The sequence below is a fragment of the Aphis gossypii genome, chromosome 2, assembly GCF_020184175.1.
Source record: "Aphis gossypii isolate Hap1 chromosome 2, ASM2018417v2, whole genome shotgun sequence".
Lineage (NCBI taxonomy): Eukaryota > Metazoa > Arthropoda > Insecta > Hemiptera > Aphididae > Aphis > Aphis gossypii.
In genome coordinates, this window is record NC_065531.1 from 69,874,847 (window position 1) to 69,900,481 (window position 25,635).

General features: G+C 28.9%; 1 protein-coding gene across 1 annotated transcript; it reads left to right on the forward strand.

Annotated features, from left to right (window-relative positions):
* Positions 1 to 2,207: 2,207 nt before the first annotated feature.
* Positions 2,208 to 4,531, forward strand: LOC126550006 (uncharacterized). The gene is made up of 2 exons (XM_050200714.1): positions 2,208 to 3,027; positions 3,239 to 4,531. Exons 1-2 carry the CDS (start codon positions 2,628 to 2,630, stop codon positions 3,550 to 3,552), a joined length of 714 nt encoding a protein of 237 aa, XP_050056671.1. The 5' UTR covers positions 2,208 to 2,627; the 3' UTR covers positions 3,553 to 4,531.
* Positions 4,532 to 25,635: the final 21,104 nt, after the last annotated feature.

Here is a 25,635-nt window from a genome sequence, read left to right on the forward strand (position 1 = left end):
ACGTTATCCATTATCATTCCACTCAGCTATACTTATATATAAATATAATCAAACTTCAATCGTATTATTATATGATAACAATATTTTTTGATAAATAGTTTATATTTCATAAAACTATCACCACTATGAAAATGTAAAAAATTTTCAAATTCACAACTGTGTAAACTATTTATATGAATTTTAAGATATTTTATTTGAATTCTCAATTATTTATAAAAAAAATCCATTTTAATTTGAAACAGAGTAGTAATGCAATGTACCTATACCGGACCATATAATGAAAACCATGGTGATAATAAACGTCGACGATTGATAGGTTCTGAAAAAGACAGAGCGATTAAAGAAATGATCGATTATCATACAAGTCCATCAGTCTACTATCGTAATGAAGCAAATCGACTTATGATAGATGGTAAGTTCCTATACCTACGTATGTACTGAATAATTTAATAAAATGATAACTTCGCGAAGTTGTTCTTCTGTACTTATAGTTAGGGTTATGAATTTATGATAATGAAATATTTCAAACACAACGTACAATATCAAAAATTAACCTATCCTACTTTGATAAATTTTTATTCGACATGTATTATATAATTAACGCAATTATTACCGAAAATTCAATCACAAAAAATTTTTTGTTTACATTGGTACCTTTACTATATTATTAGATATTATATAATAATCATTAGGTGATTTTATAATTGAATATTTTCAGGTGATAATCTGCCGGCTCATTTACCAACATTAGCTTCTCTTAGACAGACTAAGCATAAAGCTATCTCTTTATCAAGACATCACCAAGATCCTATAAATTCTCTTGGTATCATGAAGCAAATAAATAAATATGATTGTGCAATTAGGAATTTAGGGTATGATAAATTTTTTGTTCATTTTTGGACAAATCTACAACTTAAAATATACAAAGAACAATACACAACATGCGCAGTACCTACGATTAGTTTTGACGCGACAGGTGGTGTATGTAGGAAAATACAAAGATATGGCAATAATTACAGCAATTCCATTTTTCTTTATGAAGGAATAATGAAGATAAAAGATCAAAATTTTTCGGTATTATCAATGTTGTCCGAACAACATGACAGCATATCAATTAGTGTTTGGCTTAAAAGATGGATCCAGTGTGGAGTAAAACCACCTAAAGTGTCTATAACTGACCAGTCTTTGGCTTTAATGTCGGCCACTGTACAAGCGTTTACACAATATGAATCACTAGAAAAATATCTGCAAATATGTTATTTATTGTGTCGTGGTAATAAAGATATAGAAATACCACAATGTTTTATACGAAATGATGTTAACCATTTCGTGCATTTAATAACGCAATGGAAACCTTTGAAAAACGCAAGATATCAACGGACTAAACAATTATTTGTAAGATCTTTAGCACTGTTAATAACTTGTGATTCAATAAAAAACGCAGAACAAATCTTAGAAGCTATATTCATAGTTGCTATGAGTAAGTATGATGGGCCTATTGTTTCAAATTTCGATACACAAAAACAGGACACTCATTGTAGACTTAGTAAAATATTTCTACAATCTAAAATTAGCAGTAGTAGTTTCAACGCAGATTCGTTAATCATAGAATCAGAAAACAGTGATGAACAACAGACATCGGAATTTGATTCTTTTGATTCATTCGACGAATTGAATTCATTCAAGGACTGGGCAAAGTTGTTGGCTACAAAATGTGAAAAAAAAATTGATGGGATTGAGGGAGAATTTGACAACGCCCAATACACTCCCGAAATAGTCCCAATGATTATAAACTGTATGAAATTATTCCCTTGTTGGTCCAATATAATGGTAAATGTGTTCAACTACGGTGAAAATATTGCTTCAAGTAGTAGAGTTGAAAGCAACTTCAACAATATAAAAAACAGGATTTTTAAAAATGATAACCTTCCGATAAGAGTGGATGATTTTGTTGAACGGTTAGTAGACTTCTACAGAGGTGATCATCTTATTCTTCAGACAAAGAAAGACGATGAATTAAGTAAAGTACATTTAATTGAAGAACCAGTTTGTAGTTCTTTATCATCTGATAAATCTAGTAAGACAATAAACCGCGATGATATTATTACAAATACTTTGGTTCAATGCATTGCCTGCCAAAATGGAGATTTTCCGACAGGTCTCCACCGCTGTAACACATGTAATAGGCAGTACATGTATTTGGATGTTCTATAGAAGACCCTTCTAGTGAAGAAGGATGCGGACAAAACAGAATTTGCTTGTCGTGCAGTGCAAAAGATGAATTGGACAAAGAAAAAAATGCTATTGAAAATTGGAGAAATAAAGGTAGTACATCGCCGTCAAAATCACGTTCCGCTAAATCATATTTAGTCAAACAAACTGGATTTGAATACTTAGAATTAAATAATATCAAACCAGTTAATGAAATAGCCCTACTTCGAAATGGTTCCTGTTTTCAAAATAAGCCATTATTCGTTCCCGGTTTCGACAAAGTATTGCTGAGCAATACGTGTTCAGCTGATTCAATATTTTCAGTTTTAGCGGTTTCTGTAACAGAGAGTGAGAATTTCAGAAAATATTTTACAGAAGGAAAAGAACTACATAGAACAGCTGATTTTGTTAAAAAAATGATTGGTAATAGACCAACTAAAGATATGTATAGAGATCGCGTTTATTTACTGGCACTGCATTTCATAACAGAAAGTGAAGAAATTGTTGGAGGTATAAGGTTATTTAACACAGTAGACACGGCTGCATCTATGAGCGAAAAGTTACTGGAAAATATGCCATCATATAAAAGATCAAATCGTTGTCAAAATAGTATATGTTTTAATCCAGAACGTAATTCAGAAGGAGTTGTCATTACAATATATGGCGTTGATGGAAATATTCAATTGCAGCAAGAGATGAACAAGTTTTTCCAACCATTGACCGAGTTATGTGTTGCTATTAATTGTAATTGTTTAAGAGATGAGGTAACAGAACCAACTAACCACATTCTATTGGAACTCTTATCAATACCTAAAGGTAAATAAAAAAAAATGTTATTTAAACCGTAGGCGTAATGGGTGAATAGATCCCAATAGTCCTTCATTCGTATTTACCTTTAATACTTACTTGAAAAAAATTAATTAATTTTTGTACTCAGTAACTCAGTAACTATTATATATTTAATTATTTTACTAAATTAAGTATTGATTAAATTATTATATTTATGTTCATGTTTTATTATTTACAGGTTTTCGAGCTTCAGGTAATTACAGTCATATGGAAAATACTACGAAAATATCACAAAACTATGCGGGTAAAGTCATGATGAAACTTGGAGATATTACAAAACAGCTTATAATTAATGGTAACATATATAACTTAAGAGGAGTAATTGCATTTGATGGATCAGCTAGACAATTGAGGCAATCATATGGCCATTACATAGCTTATGGTTTAAGATCAAATGATCAATGGGAAAGTTACGATGATTTAAAAGAACAAGTAATTACCAAATCAAACAATTTTAAAGTGAACGTAGAAATACTTTTTTATACAAGGTAAAATATACTAATACAACAACTTTTAATTGTTAAAATTATGATTTTAAAAAAAAACAAATAAAGAAAGAACACAATTATAATTTTTTTTTATCCTTTGATTGGTGTTTGTTCCATTGATTCGCTTTTCTTCTCTATGACCATATCCAATTTTTTTAATCCATATTCTACAGAACAAATACTGTAGTGCACAAAAAAATGTATTGCTTACATTCACAAATGAAACACAAAATTAATATTACATTTTATTATCTACAGTAATATTTAGTAGGTAAGGCAAAAAAAAAAAATTCTAACAGCGGTTAGTGAATTCAGAATTACTACGACGTTCTTTGATACAAACGAATAGGTGTAATAATGATACTTTATATTTTAGGATGAGCTTAATTATTTTAGATATGTAACGGATGATTACAAATGATATTATGTAATTCAACATAATTTAATTCTATACTTAGTAAGTGGCCATGTTATGGTAAGTGGTAACGTAACTGTTTATACTACCTATGGCTTTATTAAACATGTTTGTACAGACAATATTGGAAATTATACCATCGGATATAGTTATGTTCGATCTGTGAGATTAGTTAAATGCATGAGTCACTACCGTGGCCACTTTATTTGACTTGTATTAAATTTAATTCACAAATGATTTTTTTTATACCTATTAACATATTTAGAAAATTGAAAATCGTACATATAATATTAATAATAGGTGAATAAGAAACGTGATTTTTTTTTAGTATAACAAGTTTATAAAAATAGATAAATATACAATATAAACTTTGACTGCGTCGCCCAAAAGTTTATATCAATCGTTTATATATTGACCAAGGAAAAAATGTCTATGATTGCCAATCACTGTTTCAACTGTGTTACAAAAATGGTGAGTATATAATAATTAGATTGCAATCAGATTTCACTCGAAAATACAAAGAACAATATTATTGTCTTAATTTTTAACTAATATAACCTAAATAAAAACTACACCTTCTGATATAATAAAAAAAACACAATTTCCTCAATCGAATAAATATAATATATATATTCAAAATAAGACTATACTCCTAAAATCAAAGATAATACTAATTATTCATAAATTTTACTAAATAGTTAGATAATATTAACAAAAAATAAGAAAAATATCCCTAAATATACCTTCATTTTAGTATAATAATTATTGAGTAAATAATAATTTAAAAATTTTATACAAAAAAGTCGAAGTTCAAAATGTTGAATTTGGGTTCCAGGAGCCGAGCAACACGAAAAGTGAAAACGTCAATTTCGGGGGTAATATTTGGATTACAAATTCCAATTTTTGCGTTACAAATTGTTACAAATTAGGTACTAATTATCTAAAAAGGTTTGAGTTAAAAATTTTGAATTCGGGGTGCCAGAGTGACGTCAGCCCAGCACCCCAAAATTCAAAAACGTCGATTTCAGGGGTAAATTTTGGGTTACAAATTCCAATTTTTGCGTTACAAATTGTTACAAATTAGGTACTAATTATCTAAAAAGGTTTGAGTTAAAAATTTTGAATTCGGGGTGCCAGGCTGACGTCAGCCCAGCACCCCGAAAACAATAACACTTTTTTCGGGGATAAGACTTGTGTTACAAATTCTGATTTTTGCGTTACAAATTGTTACAAATTAGGTACTAATTATCTAAAAAGGTTCGAGTTGAAAATTTTGAATTCGGGGTGCCAGGCTGACGGACCTTAATTGGAGAACATTTCAAGACATTTTTGAAATACAATACAAAATAATTATGAAACATAATAAAACTTTATAATTTTGCGTCAAAATTCCCGTTTTCCCTCATTTTTTCTGTTATTTTTCACGATGATTTTGTAAAATACTGCAGGAAAATCTTTAAATTTATAATCTCCTTGAACTTTCCCTTAAAGTAATAACAAGTCCTAATTTTTTGCATGAAACCATCACTCTTAAAGTTGAAAAACAGATCATTTTTATACTATACATTAAATTATTTCTACATTAAAAAACACACACGCACTTAATTGAAGTTTAATAATACATTAATACGTACAAGATTATAATACCTATAGATAAATAGTTTAATATCTATATAGATTAAATACTATTATAATACACCCCTATCGATTTTATATATGTATACATATAGGTACTAAAAAATATTGTTTCGAATAAAATTCGGTACCCATTTATAGTCTTATATAATATATTCTACTATAGTGTTCACCGTGACATGCTTAGAAATATAGATGAAATATAGTTGTAGAATAAGAGATTTCAAAACAATTTTCATGTCTCAAATCTTAAATTCTAATAACTAATAAATAAATTAATATTGCTTATGTGAATTTATATACGTATGTAATTAGGTATACCAGGTGTTATTAGTTTGAAAACTCTTAATTATAGACTTTGGTATGTATATTTTAATATCTAATATATATATTATATTATATAGCAATAACACTACAACTGTACTTCAATAATATAAAATATTTAATAATCTCGTCGATTATATCATAATATTATAGTTTATCAGTCTCGACTAGTGTTATCACCATATCCAAAGTTTATGAACACCCTGTACAATGTTCTTTTATAAAATTACAGCCGTTTTAGCTTTTAAATATAATACCTAAACCAACTACAGCAACCACGAGTACGCACTGTGCACATTTTTATTTGTTTATTTATAAAATTGCTTGCGTGCGTGTTATATATTGTTATATATTATACATCATCACAATATTACATCATACCAGTCATAGTATATATGCGTAGTATGTGTTTATTTTTTAAAACTTCTAAACGAATAATAAATTGCGCTATAGTATACTGTGAATTATATAAACATGTTTTTTTTAATATTTCAAGTATATAATATATTACATATTTTACTATGAGTATATCTATTATGTGAGTTATATGAATAAGTATGTTAATTATTATTATGCGACAGAAGCAGAACGTCATATTATGTTTACTTATATTATATGTATACATACCTACTACCCCCCATATTTCTCTATACAAACGTAACTATAACTAGTATAAATTGTTAACATTCTTCCAAAACCCAAATATTATTCTAATGAATAAATACATGTATACATATGAGGATATAATACAATAAGCATGACACCCGCGTTGCAGTTTCTCACCATATATAGATAAACCCACATAATGGATTGTAGTCTGTAGATGTATGTATATAACGGACATGAAATAAATATCGAGTACATACTACACCTGTTACTCCGCAATCTATCATACGGAGAAAAAAATTTAAAGAATTTCCTTTAACATCGACGCGTTAGGACTTAGGATCGGTTTATATAATACGACACATAAATTTATGTGTAAGCCGTTTCGACCTTAGATCTACAAATACAATATACCACATTTTCAACCGTTGTACACACGGATACAATGGCGATGTATTCGGTTGTCATAAACCGATTTATCGCAGCAATGGACCCGTCACCCGTTGTTCTCAAAGGTCCATTTTTATTGTTACGTCGACTACAGAGACCCATATGGGCATGCATGACGCCACTATACTATACCTATATAGTGTTCTATACGAAACATAATATATCCGTTACCCACCGATGCATATGTGTGAGTGTAGGATCGAGTTTAAGAATATATTAGACATATATTAGTATAATGTGATATATATAATATGAGAAAATGACATTTTTTAGAAGCACGTATATACCGACCCTGTACCCGAGGTTAAGGAGAGTGCGATCCTTTGAATTTATAGCTTAAATGGTTAGATGTATACCGAAACTTGACAACAAAACATGATGACAAAGAATTCGTATATAAACACACACATACATACACATATATAAAGAATAACGAAGCATGCATAGTGTAAAATATATTTGACATTATTTTTTTTCAAAGATTAAGGTTTCAACGGCACGGATAGGGTTATTATTAACCTGCAATCTAGTTTAACATTATTGTGTTTCTATTAGTTATTAAATATTGCAGAAATATTATATATATATATATAAGGGTTTACAAATATTTTTAAATTTACAATTTATTTATAATACCTATTAGTGATATACTTAAAAATTCGATAATTTTCATGTAGTTCTTCATTGATTGCTTCTACTATATTGGTGAGTGAGTAGGTGTAAAATGGGGCTTCTGGAACCTGAGCTTCTGAGCCGCTGAGCCTTGCTGAGCTACGGCGGCGGCTCAGCTACGGCGGCGTAATCTGTGTGTGTTAAGGTTTTTCAGTTTTTGTATAATATATTAGTGTAGTAATGTATACAATTCCATAATCTATAAAAAAAATTTGTTTGGTATTTGATACAATACGAGCACTTTCAGTTAATGCGATGTATTGACTATTGAAATATTGAATGAATCCAAAAATACATAATTCAACAAGTACATACTAACTAGATATTTTATAAACTAACAATAACAATTTAGTTAATGTAAACACAATTATTATTAAATCCATTTATAAAAAAAATAAATAAATACATTTTTAAACATTATATGCACCGTTTTGTGGTGCACTTTAGTTGGCGTATGCCGTATGCATTTGAAAACCCCTTGACCATTACCTTATGATTGGGATTTAGATACCTCTCGAAAACAAATATCTTCATCTGATCTGAGACGTGTGGTTCAATATTATTTTTATTAATGTAAAGACAACAACAACAAATATAATTGTATGTTACTTATTTCAGTCCCGGTTATATACGATGACTACAAATTACATACATTAGTGAAAACCCAACTGGTATTCTATATATTAACTAGTAAAACCATGCAGTATAATATATACATATATATTAACGAGCTTAATATTTAAGAATGTTTTAGAATGACTTGTTATTTAATAAACTAACGAATTACATATATTACCACTATTCACTTTGTATATGTACATACTCTTTCATTATATGTGTTTTATACTTAGTACTATTAGTAACTTGTGTCGTTTATTGGTCATTGAAGCTGCTTCTGATTATAAGACAGTAGTGAGTGTAAGACTGCGAGAAAGGTACCTATGTATGATTCTGATACGGGTGATTGCGATGAATTGTCTCCAATGATTTAGGGAGTAAGAAGTGTGACATTTTTGGATTGTATATTATTTTAATATTTTTGAGTTTATTGATTGCTGACATTAAATTCCAATGATTTTGCTAAGACAAGAAAAATTTTTTATGCATAGAAATTTTGATGTCGTTCGTATAAATATTATTTATTGTTTGATTTGCGGAATAGTTTTCGTTGTACGATCGATGAATTTATCTGCTTTTTCGTTTATTCCCGCAATACCTATACTAATGTGGAATGGTTAGGTTAGGTTAAGTTATTCATGTGGGTATACATATTATGAATTCATTGTTTTCTTTAACATTATTATTTTGTATAATAATATATTATATTATATAGGTATACGTTTATTATATAGTTTAGAATTTAAATTTATAAATATATATTATAAATACTTAGGTATGTATACTTGTATATTATATGAGTTTGATAGATGATAGAGATAATACGGTTGTATTTTTTTACACATCGAACAGACGTTCGATCGTCTACTTATTATGTAGGTACTATTACAATAATGAACGTTAAAGGAATTATCCTTCGTTATTTAAGTGCATTAATTAATTAATTCCCGCACAGTCAACAACAGGTTACATAGTAATGTTCCCACGGTAGGCGAATATAATTTTGGTTTATTTGTATCTATAAGGTTTGATTCGAGTTTCTATATTGTGCTCATTGTACGATTCGACTATTGGCTCTCTATAAACTTAACTCGTTATTTATTTACAAACATATTAATTATCATTACGAGTAGATACACTGATTATTCATAAATTATTATAGGGATGATCGATTAATAAAGCCTCGCCAACAAATTTTTCTTCAGCAAAAAAAATTTTAATACCACTAACATTAATATAATATGGTTGTATATATCAATGTATTTTGTTCAATATATTATTTCGAAGTGGACATACGTTATACCTATATAATCTAGGTATCGTAAATAACATAACATAGCAAATACAATGACACTATAATACTATATGTAGGGCATACACAGCAGATACATTATATTGTAAATAAAATCAATATATACAATATATTGTAATAGCAACAATAAACATAGTTAACCATTACAATAATATATTACAATGAGCAATACACAATATACTAACAATATAAACGGAATTCCTGACAATCGATCGATTTTACTATTATATCATTTATATCCCAACAGGTAGAAACACTAGAAACTCGCGATCGTACCTATATATAAATGGGTACGACCTACAACATAATAATATGCACTTATGTTTCAACGCGTTTTATTATTATAGTATATACCGTATAGTCGTATATTATAAAACAGTACATCACGGTATAATATTATATCTAACACGGTTACTATGGTAAGTCGCACATATTTAGCGTATTATATTATATTATATCATATATATATGTATATTGTGTTTATAAAAATAGTGGTGCGTAGTGTGTACAAAAAAAAAAAAAAAAACGAATTTCATAAACGTGCAACCGAATAAACAATACGACAACCATACGTCCATACAGGAAGCGCGTAGGTATTAGATTTAAAAAAAAAAAAAAAGAAAATAATGCGTTTTCTCTTTTGTCGCGTGCTGCGTGCAACACGTACCGCACACACACACACAAAGGGAAACGTCGTAATTATTATTATTATTATTATTATATTATAATTTATATATACGTCGCACTCGCAACCGGACGGAGAGAATCATCGACACGGCCGGGCGGCGCGACGTTGTCGCCCGTCGTCCTAATTACGGCGTCGTCGTGTCCCCTCGCCGTCACCGCCGCCGTCGTAATCGCGGCCGCCGCCGCACCGGCACCGTCGAGTTGGCAACACTGCGGCAACGGCGAAATCCGCGTGTTTGTAGTAGTCGTGTGTCGGCCTTGAGAGTTGTTTTTGGAACGGACTGCGCTACCGTCGGCGGCACACGGGCAGCGCATAGTTTTGAACGGCGGCGGCGACGAATATTACTATGGTCGTCGTCGGCTGTGAAATAAAATGTATTATAGTAATAATAATAATAATAATAGTTAGTAGAGGGGCCTCCCGGGGACCGTAGTCGACCGTCACACGCTATTATTATTATTATTATTATTACTATTATTATTATTATTACTATTATTATTATTATTATTATTCAAGTCACATTTGATTTTTTTGATTTCGTTTTTTACCATTTGTTAACACGACTTGTCACCACTCATTTCGATAAGAACGGGTTGTAAAAAAATAAACATTATCAATATTCCGTGCCGTTGATATAAAAATATTGTACGCATTATGGTAAATAATTGGCCTCGAACTGGGGAAAACTTGAGTGTGGTGTGAGAACTGCAGAGAAGTGGCGAGGACGTACTATTTTCGAGTCAATTAATGTACTTGAAACCAAGAAAAAGTTTGTAATTTATTTTCAATATATTTTCGTACTTGAAACACTGACTGACCATGGAAAGCAGAGGCATTGCCTGTTAACCCGACAAGCCCCCCTACCCCCATAAAAATTACACCGCCAGTGAGCACTCACGTAATGTATTATAATATGCCTTTATGTGTGTGTGTCGCTGCCGCGTTGTTTCTTTATATAGTGTTACTACATCTGACTATAATAATATAATATAAAATAATATTGTAACACCGCACACGATTTTTTTTTTTGCACACAGGTTTCTTTTTTACCACCTCCCTTCCGGTTTCCACTACAGTCACGAGACAACGGCTTAAAAAACAACGACCGGCCGCTCATATTATATTTATACGTGAAGGGGCGCAAAAATAGTCTTAGTCTTTTTTATTCCACATACTCTACACTTTACAGCATAGGTATAAATAAATATTATTTTATTTTAATCGAAAGCACTGGACTTGCTTCCAAATATTACATCAAGTTTATACATGATGACATTACAACCGCGTGTGTTGTCTCCGTTTTACTATAGCATATAACATACCGAAACTTCAAGTCCCGTAGTTTAAATTATCTGTTGTTATTATATAAGTATATTAGAGCGAATTAACTTATCGAAACTGTATAGTAAATATATAAAATATTAAAATTTTAAAATACTAATAACTCGCTTAAATTTAAAATATTTTAAAAAACCGACGAGAGAATATTACAGATAATATTATAGGCGTATTAGGTTTGATAACATTTAAATTCACACTCGACATATTAAAGCTAACCACATGTAGAACTGAAATTGCTAAACATACATTTGCTAAGTTGTCCATTTGTAGAAAAATAACAACATAAAATGATGTCTTATCTTAACTGCACTGTACGTCTGTGTCAAAGGTCGATTTGCTGTTGAAAGTTTGTTTGAATTATTTACACCTAAATCGCTAAACCATATTCACAACTATAATATTAGATTTTTTTTTATATATTTCACACGTTTTGTAATAATGGAACTATATTTATTTTGTTGTTATTATAATTTATAATGATAGTAGATTAGTACAGCTGAATTGAGATAATTACTGTAAATATATACAGGCGGTTCATCGCGCAAGGCGTATGGGTATCAAATTTATATACCAAGGTCTTGAATTTTGCCAAACACGTTTTTTTTAATAATATTATATAAACATATAAATAATCAAAAAGTCTCAAGTAACACTATATGAAACATAAGAATATAAAACTATGTTTTAGAAACATTGTGTAATCAAAAATTAAATATAGTTCCTAATCATTTCTTTAACATTATTTTTATAGATACCTATTAAATATTATATGAGTACCTACTAATCCTACTAAAATCTGCATATGATTTACGTATTTTATGAATACCTATATAAGGCTATAAATATAGTAGTCCGATAAAAATAGATTTTTAAATAAATTCTTAACAGAAAAATCTAGAATAGATATTAAATTACATTAATACTATTTCGTACAGTTTTTATTATAGTAAAAACAAAATAATAAATATACAAAATGTTTTGAGGCATTATATATTACATAGTGTAATGTATTTTGGTAATATGGTTCACTGTCGTCTCGGAGGTGTGGCTCATGAAGTTTCTAAAAAACTGAAAAATTCAAACAAAGCGTCGATGTTGTTACAAGTGGCCGCTATTAGTACCTATAGGTATACAATAAAATGTTAAATGGTTTAAAATACCTGATTGGGAGCTAAGAATCGGTTTCAAATGCTGCCATCAGATGAGTGCACGATTTATGTTTCGTTTATGTTCGCGTTTTTATCTATTTGTGTATTTTGTACGGTTTCAGTTTTGTATAATATTATTACCACTGTTTGATCAACAGAAACTATTCCGTGTATAGGATGTTGTACTATTATAATGATTTAAACTAAAAAATTTATCATGATGTTTGTTTTAGGTATAAGATAGGCTATATGTACCTATATCAAACCTTATAATAATAAATTCTATAAATTCTTCGAAATTCTACATTTTTCAGAATTAAGTTATCAAAGTTGATAATGCTATTAATTTAAGGTAGACCTACTTACGACAAATTTTGAACTTTTAAAAAAAGGTATGGAATATTTTTTTGATATATTTTTTAGCTTCTGCTGTAGTAATACAATAAATAATTGTACGATAAACTTAAAATACATTTAAACCGAAAAATAAATATTTCATCAATGCATATTAAATTCAAAATGTCTATATAAATAGCTCAATAAGTGCCAAAATATTATCATATCTATAGAAAAATCTAATTCAAACATTTATATTGTAAATATATTATTTTCCCGAAGTAATAATAACAATATATTGTGTTGAGTAAATATTCCCGTTATCAATCTTAATGTTAAAACAAGTTCTTTGTTCCAAAACTTACAATCGACTAACACAAAAATTAGTATAAAATCAAAATAATATCAATAGTAATATAAACTAATATCATATATAGGTACCTAGCCTAAAGTTTGTTTTTAAAGTATTATTTTTTACAGAATTTAAGGGATAATCTATTTAATTTATCAATAGGTTTTATTTATAGATTTTAGATATTATGCTTATTGCTTAGTTAATGACGTTAATGCACTATAATGCAACATGCAAAACTACGTAATTATTATATAAATAACGAGGTGGTTGATGCATCCTATATATTAGATAATAGATATAGGTACTGCTAGTAACCTGCAAAGATGATGTGAATTTTAGAAAATATTCGGTAAACGGATAACAATAGGGTGGGACGTCCTATACTCGTCCTATAGGATATAAAATTCACAAAATTAGATAGGTATGTTGTACTGCTAGTTGCTACCGAGGGGTGTGGATTACGAAATTTCTATATTCATGCACAGAATTGAGAATATATAAGTATTATATATTTAATATAGGTACATGATAATTTAAATTGATTATAATCGATGTTGGCGTGAGTAGTCGTTTTAGTTCGTTAGTATAATATAAAAGATGATTGACCAAGCATCACGAGCACACCCAATTTCCCTTTAATAATGAAGTTATTTTATAATCCTGATTATTGAAACTTTTAAATAGGTAAATATGTATACTTAAGGTCCATAATTACATAATATACTTACTATAGATAAATTCTATCATTTTTAGGGAGTGTCACGTGGCTACGACAATGCCTAATATACGAACTTCTTTTTTTCCAAATGAGAATCACCTTTTTCATCCAATATAAACTATTCAACAAATGAATTTTTTGAAAATGTATTAATATTTAATAATAATATATAGGTCCACGGGTTTGGAAAATATTTAGCAATTAATATTAATCTATCAATAGATTAAGTTATAAAATGTGTTTGAATATTAAATAATAGTATTAATATAGTCACTATATAAATACTATCAATATCTATCAATATTATCTACATCTGTTTTATATTTTTTTTTTGTAAAATTGTTTTTATAGACTATATAGTACTTACAAATTCTATAAAAACCTACAGAGTTAATTAATATATTCCGAAAGTGTCATCAATGGGTGGCTTTTCGGTCAATTTTTTCATGTTTACTAGTTTTAATTAGCTCATTAGCAAAATGCGACATGAGTGCATGACATCGCTTACAATATAATACCAAATACGTGATACAGCTAGTTCACGAATCAGCTGACTATATAGTGTGTGCTGGACATGGATTTAAACGGAGCTGCGACGTCGCTGAAAGCTTGTTATTCCTTCGTTCACTCTTGGTCAGTGGTATTAAACTCTCCACTATAACGTATATGGTTTAAATGGTATAATAAAACTATCATAAGGTACCTATATATTTTCATATACCTACTATATTATACCATCGGCAATTAATCTGCACAGTTGCGTGGTCTACATAACCATATCGTTGCGATATTACAATAAGCCATTCACAATCACAGACTTCTACATGTTATAAATGTTATAATAGAATATATAGTAGGTAATAGGTATGTACCAGGCATATTTAAATCATTGTAGTGTGTATATTCACAATTAAAGGTTTGATAAGGATTATGATTTAAAGTTAAAATCAAATGATGGAAATACATTGTTAATCACCTAAATAGATTGTAAAAAAAATATAACATCTAACAGAAATAATTATATACCTATATTTGAATAACCTTGCAAATTTGAAACAAACGGATTTAAGATCACATCATATCGTATGTATATCTCTATTGACTGCTCTTAAATATTTTTGCATATGCCTCAAAATTGTTATTGCGACACTGGATTAGTGCTTTTATATAGTAAATAAAATTATAAGTTATCTAATAATTATTAACATCAAATACAACACTTTGGAATATATCCAAATTCTTATAAGTATAGTTGTACTTTTTATTACCTACTTATACTATGAGTTATACATGCTGTAAAAATAATAGTTAACCAAAACATTTTTTTACTATTCAACGAGTCTTGTAATAGTAATTTTATTATTTTCGTATCAGGCATTTAATAACAAGCATCTAATTTATGATAAAAAATATATGAATTAAATGTATTAAATTTTCAAATTATAAGATACTTAAAATATAATATATTATATAATAGACATAGTCAAACTCTGTTTTGTACCTACTCTATAATACGTAACATAAGGATTTTCACTTTATATGACTTTTATTATGTACTTATTATTTAAATAATTTACAATGGTGTAGGTAAATATTAAATACTATAACATATAGTTTATTATATTGGTATAGTAGCAGTAAATATAGAATATTAAGTATATGGACTAAAATCAAAATCAAGAGAGATTATAGGTAATATTTATTTTTATCATTTTAGTAAAGACGATAATTTCAAATTGTTCTTATAATTAAATTTGAATGGTAAAACAATGATCTACATAATGATAATGGTAATTTATGAAGTTCAAAGTCTAAACAGCTATTTTTCATACCAAAATTAACTAGAAAAATTAAAAGTCAATGCAATTATTTTTCCCGTTATATGAATTATCATAATTCAATTATTAATATATAATATAGGTATATATAACTAATAGCGCAATATAACTACGGGCTACGGCCATCATGATGAGTATAGGTACACCGCATTACACAAATAAAAATAATAGCAATAAAGGTATACATTATTATACATTATAGGTAGGTATATATAGTAATTAGTTAGGTTAATATTAATTAGTTTAATAATATATTATATACATATACGTATACGTATACTATATACCTACCAATGATAGGCATATTCGGATAATTCGGATTTCCAACTCAATTTTGACATTCAAATATTCAACGACCAATTTTTATATATTCTAATAAACGTACCTATATAATTTCTACAAATTTTCAAAAGTATATAGGTATAATATATATTTGATTTCCTACTCCTTTTTATTTGCGCTTTTGTTATCTTATATATACTAATCAATATAAGAACATAAATCTATAAATCTGAATTATTTAGACAATTCTTATAGATAAAAATTTGATTCAAATACGGATATTATGCCCACAGACCACTACTATACCTATATACAGCTATATAGTGCTATACATATAATATATAATATTATAATATCAAAATAACTATATAAGTACCGACATCATGCGCGGACATAATTACATAATTTCAAAATAAATGGTGTAATATACAATTTTTAAAACGTTTTCCGTGTTAAGAATAGTATACTCATGTAATTGAATATTATGTTCCTTATAGTGTATAATGTAGGTGTTTTAATAAATTCATGCGCAGGGTGTACCATTTTCTAAGTCTGTAATTTAACCACCTATAATACGCATATTATTTACCTATGTATGTATATAACGATATATATACAGATCGGTATGGCCTCTTGCTGTGTCTGACCCCACCCATAAACGGCAAATTTCCGTCTAAATTCCGTCCGTTCCAAGGTTTTGTGGTTATTCAATTATGTTTATGTAGGTTTTTAATAACCGAAATGGGGTGTACAGACGTATGTTCTTTAGCAGTCGCGCGTGCATATATTACATTAATTTTCTATACCTTTACTTATACACGTTATAGGTACCTAAAGCCACGTGTAGGTAGTTATGTATAGGTAATTATATATTTATGTAAAATGTAATACAGACTAACATACTATGTATACGCATTTAACATTATGGTTTGTTATTAAAACATGCGTCAGCCACATATGTAAAGGCATTAATTAGATTATTTGAATGTAAATCTACGATAAAAGTAAGCAACAAGATAATAATAATCATATTCCTTCTACCTAAATTTTAAATAATTTTCACAAATCACAATCGTCTACATACCGAATGTATTAAGTATAATATATTATGATATACTTATGCATCGATATACCAAAATGTTGATGCTAAAAATTATAATCAGGTATACTATTTATTGAATATATATAATCACAGAATGCTTCCTTCTTTGTGGCGTCTATATAGTTTTCCTATTTGATTTCAATTTCACTTTTTAACCATACAAACTACAAGCCTTTAAGAGAATGTACCTATTATACTTATATTGATCTTAGGTAATATGCATTGCATCATAGTCGATTGAATTCCGTAAGAAATAATAAATAGACCACACCCACCATTTGCAATGCTATAACTGTTATAAATATGTACATAGACATAAATTATATAAAAATATCTATATTTTATGTACATATTATACTTAATGAATATAGGTTATATACGTGCCAATTTATTTTACATAATATACTATGTATGCGATGATCTACATATATATAAATGGTAATAATAATAATAGTACTAATACCTTATTACTTAAGAAATTGCTGAATTTGAAATCTATGGAGAAATAGACAAATATTTACTACATATATATAGGTACGTAGGTAATTATATAATGCAGGGTTTTACCTACGGTCCGCGGGTCAAATCTGGCCCGCCAGCGTTTTTGAACCAGCCCGCCAAGCTAATTTATGTTTTGAAAATAATAGGTACCTATATACATATTATAGTATATGAATTGTTATTATCATACTTTCAATATGATAGGAATGATTTTTTTGTACTATACTATAACTTATAAGGTATTTTGAGTTAAATTTAATAATATGACAGTTTATTTTATTGCAACAACCATTAAATTATTCTATCTAGTCTAGGTATACCTATTATTGTCGTAATTAATTCGTATTCAACATGAAATTTCGTGGAAAAAACAGACACTTCGGAATTTCCATTTCAATGAAACCACATCGTTATGAAAAAAAAAGTTGATCGTTAATGTATTTTATTATACATCTGTACTCATAGTTGCCAATAAATCTATAAAACTGGTACATACTATACATACCTACCTATTACTGCGTGTGGCGAATTGAAATGGAATTGTTGGACAGACTAACGTCTACTCAATATAGTTAAAAGACAATATATATATATATTTATATTGTATAGAAATAAAATTGCAAATGTTATCACACAAATTTATCTGAAAATAAATAAATTTTACTCGAATAGATCTGTAAAATATGTTATAATTTATTTTTGTCTATATATATAGATAATTCATTAGAAAAATATGTATCACAGTACAGCTGACAAACAAGATTTATACTGCAACATATATATTAAATAAAACTAGAGGATAACAGTCAAAATAGATTGATCGTTAATCCTTTTATATTTATATGTTAGATCTATATAAAACGAATGACAACATTGCACTATTATACAATAATTATACAGTATTTCTAATACTACACATATTATAAAATTAATAATACTATTAAACAAAAAAAAAAAAAAAAAAGAAAATTAGTCAATAGGTACATAATAATATAAAAGTTCACCCTGACTTATTAATATAATATTTATACTCGTTATTAAATGAAAAAAACCTCATGTTCTCAAACCGATAACTTTTTCATTTAATTATTAAAAAGTATTGGTTACCACTATCAAAAAAATTAAAACACTTCATCACAGGTAAAATTCTTCTCAATGTGATATAAAATTTTGGTAATTTTGATATGAATATCGAGGGAGTAAAGTCGTCCCGCGCCAAACACTTTTTAACTATGTTATATGCGTGTATAAGACAGAGACAACACATGCGGGTATCACGTCCTCTTAAGACGCTTAAGACTTATACAAAGTAGCAAAACTCAAGTCTTAAAGAAAGTTCTTATATAGATTTTTTAATTTAATTTTTACTGAACTTTGTTCTACAATACTCACTGACACTTACAAATATGAATAGGGTGACTTGCATATAGTTTAGTATAGTTTGTCTGTAATTAATTCGTGTATTCCTCTGAAGAAATAATATTTTAAATAAATATACTGACTATAATTTCTTATATTATTTAATGTATACTGTCTAGTGTCCGCAACATATAATAATAATATACCTAATTAATTTTTTTTTTTTGCTTATTATTAATTTTAGTAGTGTTGTTCTTACTTTCTTGGACTTTTGGAGGTATTTATGCTGTGGATAGATGAAAGAATTTATAAAAATATTATATATTTTAATATTCGTAAGTATATTTATGTATTATTATTTTTATAGTATTTTTAGTACTTTAGGAACAATATATTATAGTATAGGTATTATCATAAAGCATTCGAATACATGTTATTCTGAACTTGGTAAATATCAGTTTTTTAGTATTATATAGAATATTATAAATTATGTAGGCAAAATACACGCGTACACGACTATACAGCGTATGAGTATACCTACATAATATGTTGATACTTGGGTGAATAGATGACGTTCAAGACAAAACCGCGCGATTTGAATGTATACTACCTACTTGTAAGTGTACCTTTTGTATATCATTTAAACGGTTTTAAAATTTTCCCGCTCGTCGCAGTGTCTGCTACATACAACGTTCGTGTAATCGTGTCTATAAATAAACGTTGACGCGTGAGAATTTACCATATTGTACAATAAAGACCACCCCGCAGGGAACGTCCGTGGGCGATGCCACTTTGTCGTTCTAAAAAACATTTGTACGTCTAAAAATAATGAATACGTGTAGCTAGGGTTCATGGCACGGATTCGAAGAATTATAATCTCCCTCTCCCGATGTAAATTTAAGCGCGTGATAAAAATAGGCACGCTATACACAGAGAAAGGGTACAATAAGAGACCGTCAGAATTCGTTAGAGCGTACATATTACACGCTGAAACGCGTGGTTAAACGTCGGAACATAATCGAAAAATTATGTAGGCCGTTGTAGTCGCATGATGGAGGGTGTGACGCTGTGCACTCGATGAATGACCTAATGGGGTAGCAATATACTATATAAATGTTAATCTGTTGCTGCCGCAGTTGAATAAATTAATATAATTGAAATACAATAATTGAAAAGAACTATAATGGATTATGAATACTACGAAAAATATCTAACCAACTGAGTATTATACATTACGCGTAGGTACCCTACTCATAATAATTGGACAATATGTGCGAGTAAAATGATATATAGGTATACTTACGGCTATAGTGCTATACCTAATAAATAATATAGGTATGTAATAAAAAACAATAGTACCTAACTCTATAATAATTAAAAAACTACAAGATTAAACTAATTTATAGGTAGGTACTTCCTATATACTAAGTTAAATCGGCTCAAAATCGGCAAATATATACTCGTTTTATTTAATTTAATTAAAGCTGTTCAAACTTTGAAAGTGGGTCGTTTTATCGTGCAATATTTAGACCGATAAGCGGAAAAAAATTTACCCAGTAAGACAAGTCAGATTTTAATTTTGAAAACATATTTGAATTCCTTATTTTCTTTTCTATAGGTTTTGTAGTAAAAGAATTTATTTTAATTTTTATAATAATAAAGTAAGGTGAATTTTGAAAAAAAAAATTGTATAAATATAATTCATTTGTTACTATAGTAATTAAACAATAAAAAAAAATAGATTACTTTATATTATTTACAATATGTACCCATATAATACCTAACAGAATTTTCTAAAAAATTACTCATTAATTTGTTGTGGATATAGGTAATAAATTATTGTGTACTAAGTACTTATACTATACAGCCTTTGTATATTGGCCTCTTGCCCGTACTATAATTATAATAAATAGATAAATATATATATACTATCCTAATCTAACTATCGATTAAATGAGTGATCAATTTATATCTAATATTCCAGAATTTATCAATTTGTTGATAATATACACAATAAAAACCTTCGAAATACTGTATAATAATTTGTATTTATAAATCATTGTATGATATTTCAAAGTGACGAACTTGGGGTGAAAGTTTTTCTGCATACACACCCCCTTCTCTTTATTCAGTTCATTATTAACATATCCGTTTTATAGCCCTTTGTATCTGAGGGTTCAAAAACACACCTCCTCTTCTCTAAAAGGTATGGACGACTTTTAAAAGGGTGGTCCAATTAGGTCGATAATTTTGTTAAGGGGATTTTCATAAGTGTTGTTTTTTCTTGATTTATTTAAATATATATATATAATAGTAATTAATATGTATAGTAAAATATAATGAAAACTATAAAAAAAACATAGGTATCTTTTGTGTAGGTATACCTACTGAAATACAAAAATAACAAATTAATGGATGTTTGTAAAAATTTAATTCATTAATTAACAATACATAATATATTTTATATTATAGGTAATTATCAATTATTATTAATGCACATTTGCCTCATTTTTAATTTACAAGATTATCGGAGAGTTATAATAGCAAGTATTAACTGTATTCATAGACAATAATAAGTCATTTATTATGGCTTACATTAAATAGTAGTCATAACAATATATAATTTATTTATTACAAAAATAAATTAGCAAAATTAAAACGAAAACGATTAATTATTATATACCTTTTATCTTTTGTCATCCTTATGTAAGACGTATATGGTATATAATACCTATATACGCATTATGTACATATATATAGACCAATGACTAATGTTTGATAAATAAATTTAGTGTATTTAAAGCTACCATTAAAGTATCAATAGATACTTAATTTAAAATAGAAACATAATTTCTAAAGTATCTTTGAATTTTTTTAAATAAATAGATAGCTAATATAAATATTATAACGCATATACATTTATAAATTTCGTTTGAATAAAATCATTTATTTTCTAATTTTTCTTTCAGTTTGATAATATAGTAAGCCAATCACTCTAGTACTCTACATTATTAATACTAAACCTTATCACCTAATATATTTGATCTACTGAACAAAAATTTGCTTGGTTTCATGTTGGTAAATCGAGGTAAAACATGGCTTCTTGCTACCTCTTATAAGAAATGTATACTCTTAAAATAAGAAATATTCAAGTACCTACCTATAATATGTCGATGTCCGCGAGTATAGGTGTAGCTGGTATAGGTACTTTCTAATTAAGCTTTTAATATTTTCTTAATTCCAGATGACTTAGTAATAAATCTAGAAGATTTCTTAAAAATATGCGAATTGATTCAACAAGTCAACAATATTATGTCAAACCGTAACAAACCCTATTTATTTAACACTTCTTACTTTATTCTTTTTAAACTTAAATTGTAAATTAAATTTTATAGTTTATCGCTTATTGTATTAACAATTTTTAGAAACCATGAATTTAGGCTTTAGTAAGCTATATATTATAATAAGTGTGCTAAAGTTGGAGTTGAGTGATTTTTAAAAAATGTATTTATTTAAACATTCAACCGCTGTGCAAGTGCAGTACTGACGTAATAACAATTATAATATAAAATGTGTTTTTAGCACACTATAGAATCCGTACGATCACAAAGTACTACAGCATCAGTTATTATCACGGTCTCCCTTGACCCGGAATAATAAATTGCAGAAATTTGATTAGCGTCATGTTGATACACGTGCGCTGTATAGAAGGCCGTCGTCGTCGTTTCAACGATATCGTTACCACGTATCGACTTACCGGTTATTATTTTTTTTTTTATAATCTTTATCATTATTGTTCATTGTATCGGGTTTCCGCGCGTGATACGATTCAAATTTTACAATTGGTTTTAGAATTTAGACTTTTAGATAAAACATAGGTAATATAGTATTATTATAATGGATAAAATATATTGCCTATATCATATTATTTTATATACCTATACGATATCGGAAATTCTATATTTAATATTATATTTATAAATGTATGATTGTTAACTGTTGCAGAGTAGGTATACCTACTGCAATAACGATGGACTTTAAATAATCCATCATTATTTCGAGTTGTGATTGTATCAATTAATAAACATATATTTTTTGTACAATAGTGAATTATCTAATCAGAGGGATTTTTTACATAGGTATAAACACAATATATATATTATATATACCCATATAGGTATGTAGGTAGATATTTTATGATGTATACCTTTATGCTTTTAAGTATTAGTTATTATACGTATAATATATCTAATAGGCGTAATATCTGTAATGTATTTTTTTCTAGTTAATTAATTTTGTAAGTATATAGATTGTATATTATATTATACAGTTGTTTAAATAAAAAACACAATAAGGTGCGAGCAAACATAAAAAAAATCTGTTTTACGAAAAATGTAAAAATTATAAGTAGGTAGGTTTCCTTAGGTATATAATACATAATATATAATATGTTTATTCAATCATTCGTAGGTATCTATATTATATTATCGACATCAGCCGAAGTTTATGCTTGAAAATCGCAAGAATTCATATATATTTGTATATTATTTCAACACGTTCAAATGACGGAAGAGCACTTTGTTGTTGCAAATTCGTGACAACGGTTAGACGTGCATATATAATATATCGTATATACGCACAAAATTAATAATAAAACTCAATAATATATTATAATTTTTATACAAAATGCAATGAGTAGGTGGTATATAATATATTAAATTGTTTACGAAAGCCGATCAGTGGGGGGGATGGGGCCCCGCGGTGGTAAACCGCGCGGCTTCTAAACACGTATAATAATAATAATGCGTAGGTAGGGCTGTCGACTAAAAATTTTACGTACAAACGAGCTCTATACGCGGCAAACAGCTGCAGCGGCGACCGTGCGCGGCAGCACAAAATGGCGTACGTGCGGCGCCAGCGTCGTGGCGACGAGGTCGGACGCCGCCGTAACGACTCCGCGACCGTCCGTCAGGCCGGCGAAACCGTTACGCCACAACTGGCAACGTCGCGCGGCCGAAGGCCCAGTCGGCCGACGTCGTTCCCGCGATCGGTCGCGGTCGTCGTCGCCGCCGCCGCGCCGTACGAGTATTAAATTTTGCACGCGCGCACGCACACGCACGCTCGGGACGAACAACGCCGCCGCGTCGGTAATAGGCGGGCGGGTTGGGGCGGTGGTGGACGCTACTACGGCCGCCGATTTCCACCCCATCGAAACCCTCGACGCCGTAATTGGGGGGGAGGGAGGGTGCGCGGATAATGCGTGGGGAAAAACGCCCTCATCGCTTCGACCCGTCACCGTATTATATAATGCTGTGCTGGCTGCGAAAGCAGAAATTAATATTGAATAGTGCAGCTCTGACGCTATACATATTATTATATATATACTTACATAAAGGACTATACCCTTACCCGCCTACGCTTCGTATAAATATATAATATTTGTATTATATACGTCGGTACATCGTGCATCATTAGACTGACCGCGCGATCGATAGTCATAGCGAATAACGTATATAAATAATTATAATTATTACATTGTCGTGTCGGCGGCGGTTTAATCGCCGACGTCGTGTTAAATAAATTAAAATATTGTTAAATATTTAACGACCGCACATCATTATGTATCTCGATATCAGCCGGCTCAGCAATTTTTAGCTATTTATACTATATACTTACGTTCATCTCATATAGGTAAGCACCTCTCTCGCTCCCTTAAAAAAAATAATCAACACAGCTAAATCCGAAGGATATTTTTAACTTAATATATCCGATAATTATTATTATAATAGACTATATATACAGTTGCGAGTATAAGAATACAATAATACCTAGCTAAGTATATTTCAATATGGCGATCATCAATTCATAATAATAACTGCAGTTTTAACTTTTTGTTTACCTAACATTTGAAAATCAAAGTGTGTTCTCTGTGCATTTATACATTTGTAAGATTTTACAAACGTATTATTTGATGCTTAGTGAGCATGTAGTATATATAAGCAGATAAACAATAAGATTATGGTAATATTTCTCGGTAAATTCATGAAATATCGCAATAAAATCAGTTTATACATTTCATTAGAATACAGATGAGTCAATTGCTCCTTATTCTTTTATATTTTAGATACTTATTTTTATTATATTATGTTGTTTTATCTGAAAATTTATTGAGAAACCAACGGATTGATATATAGCTAAAAGGATAACTATATATCTAACTACTATTCTAAAAAAACACAAATTTATTTATTAAAATTTAAAGATGTTCTATTACTGCAGGGATGGTCAACTGCAGGTTGATCGCGAGGTGAATTAGCGAGTCAATCGCGACGCCATTTATCATTTTCTTAAATTTTTTCTAGAAAACAAATAAAATATTTGTTTATT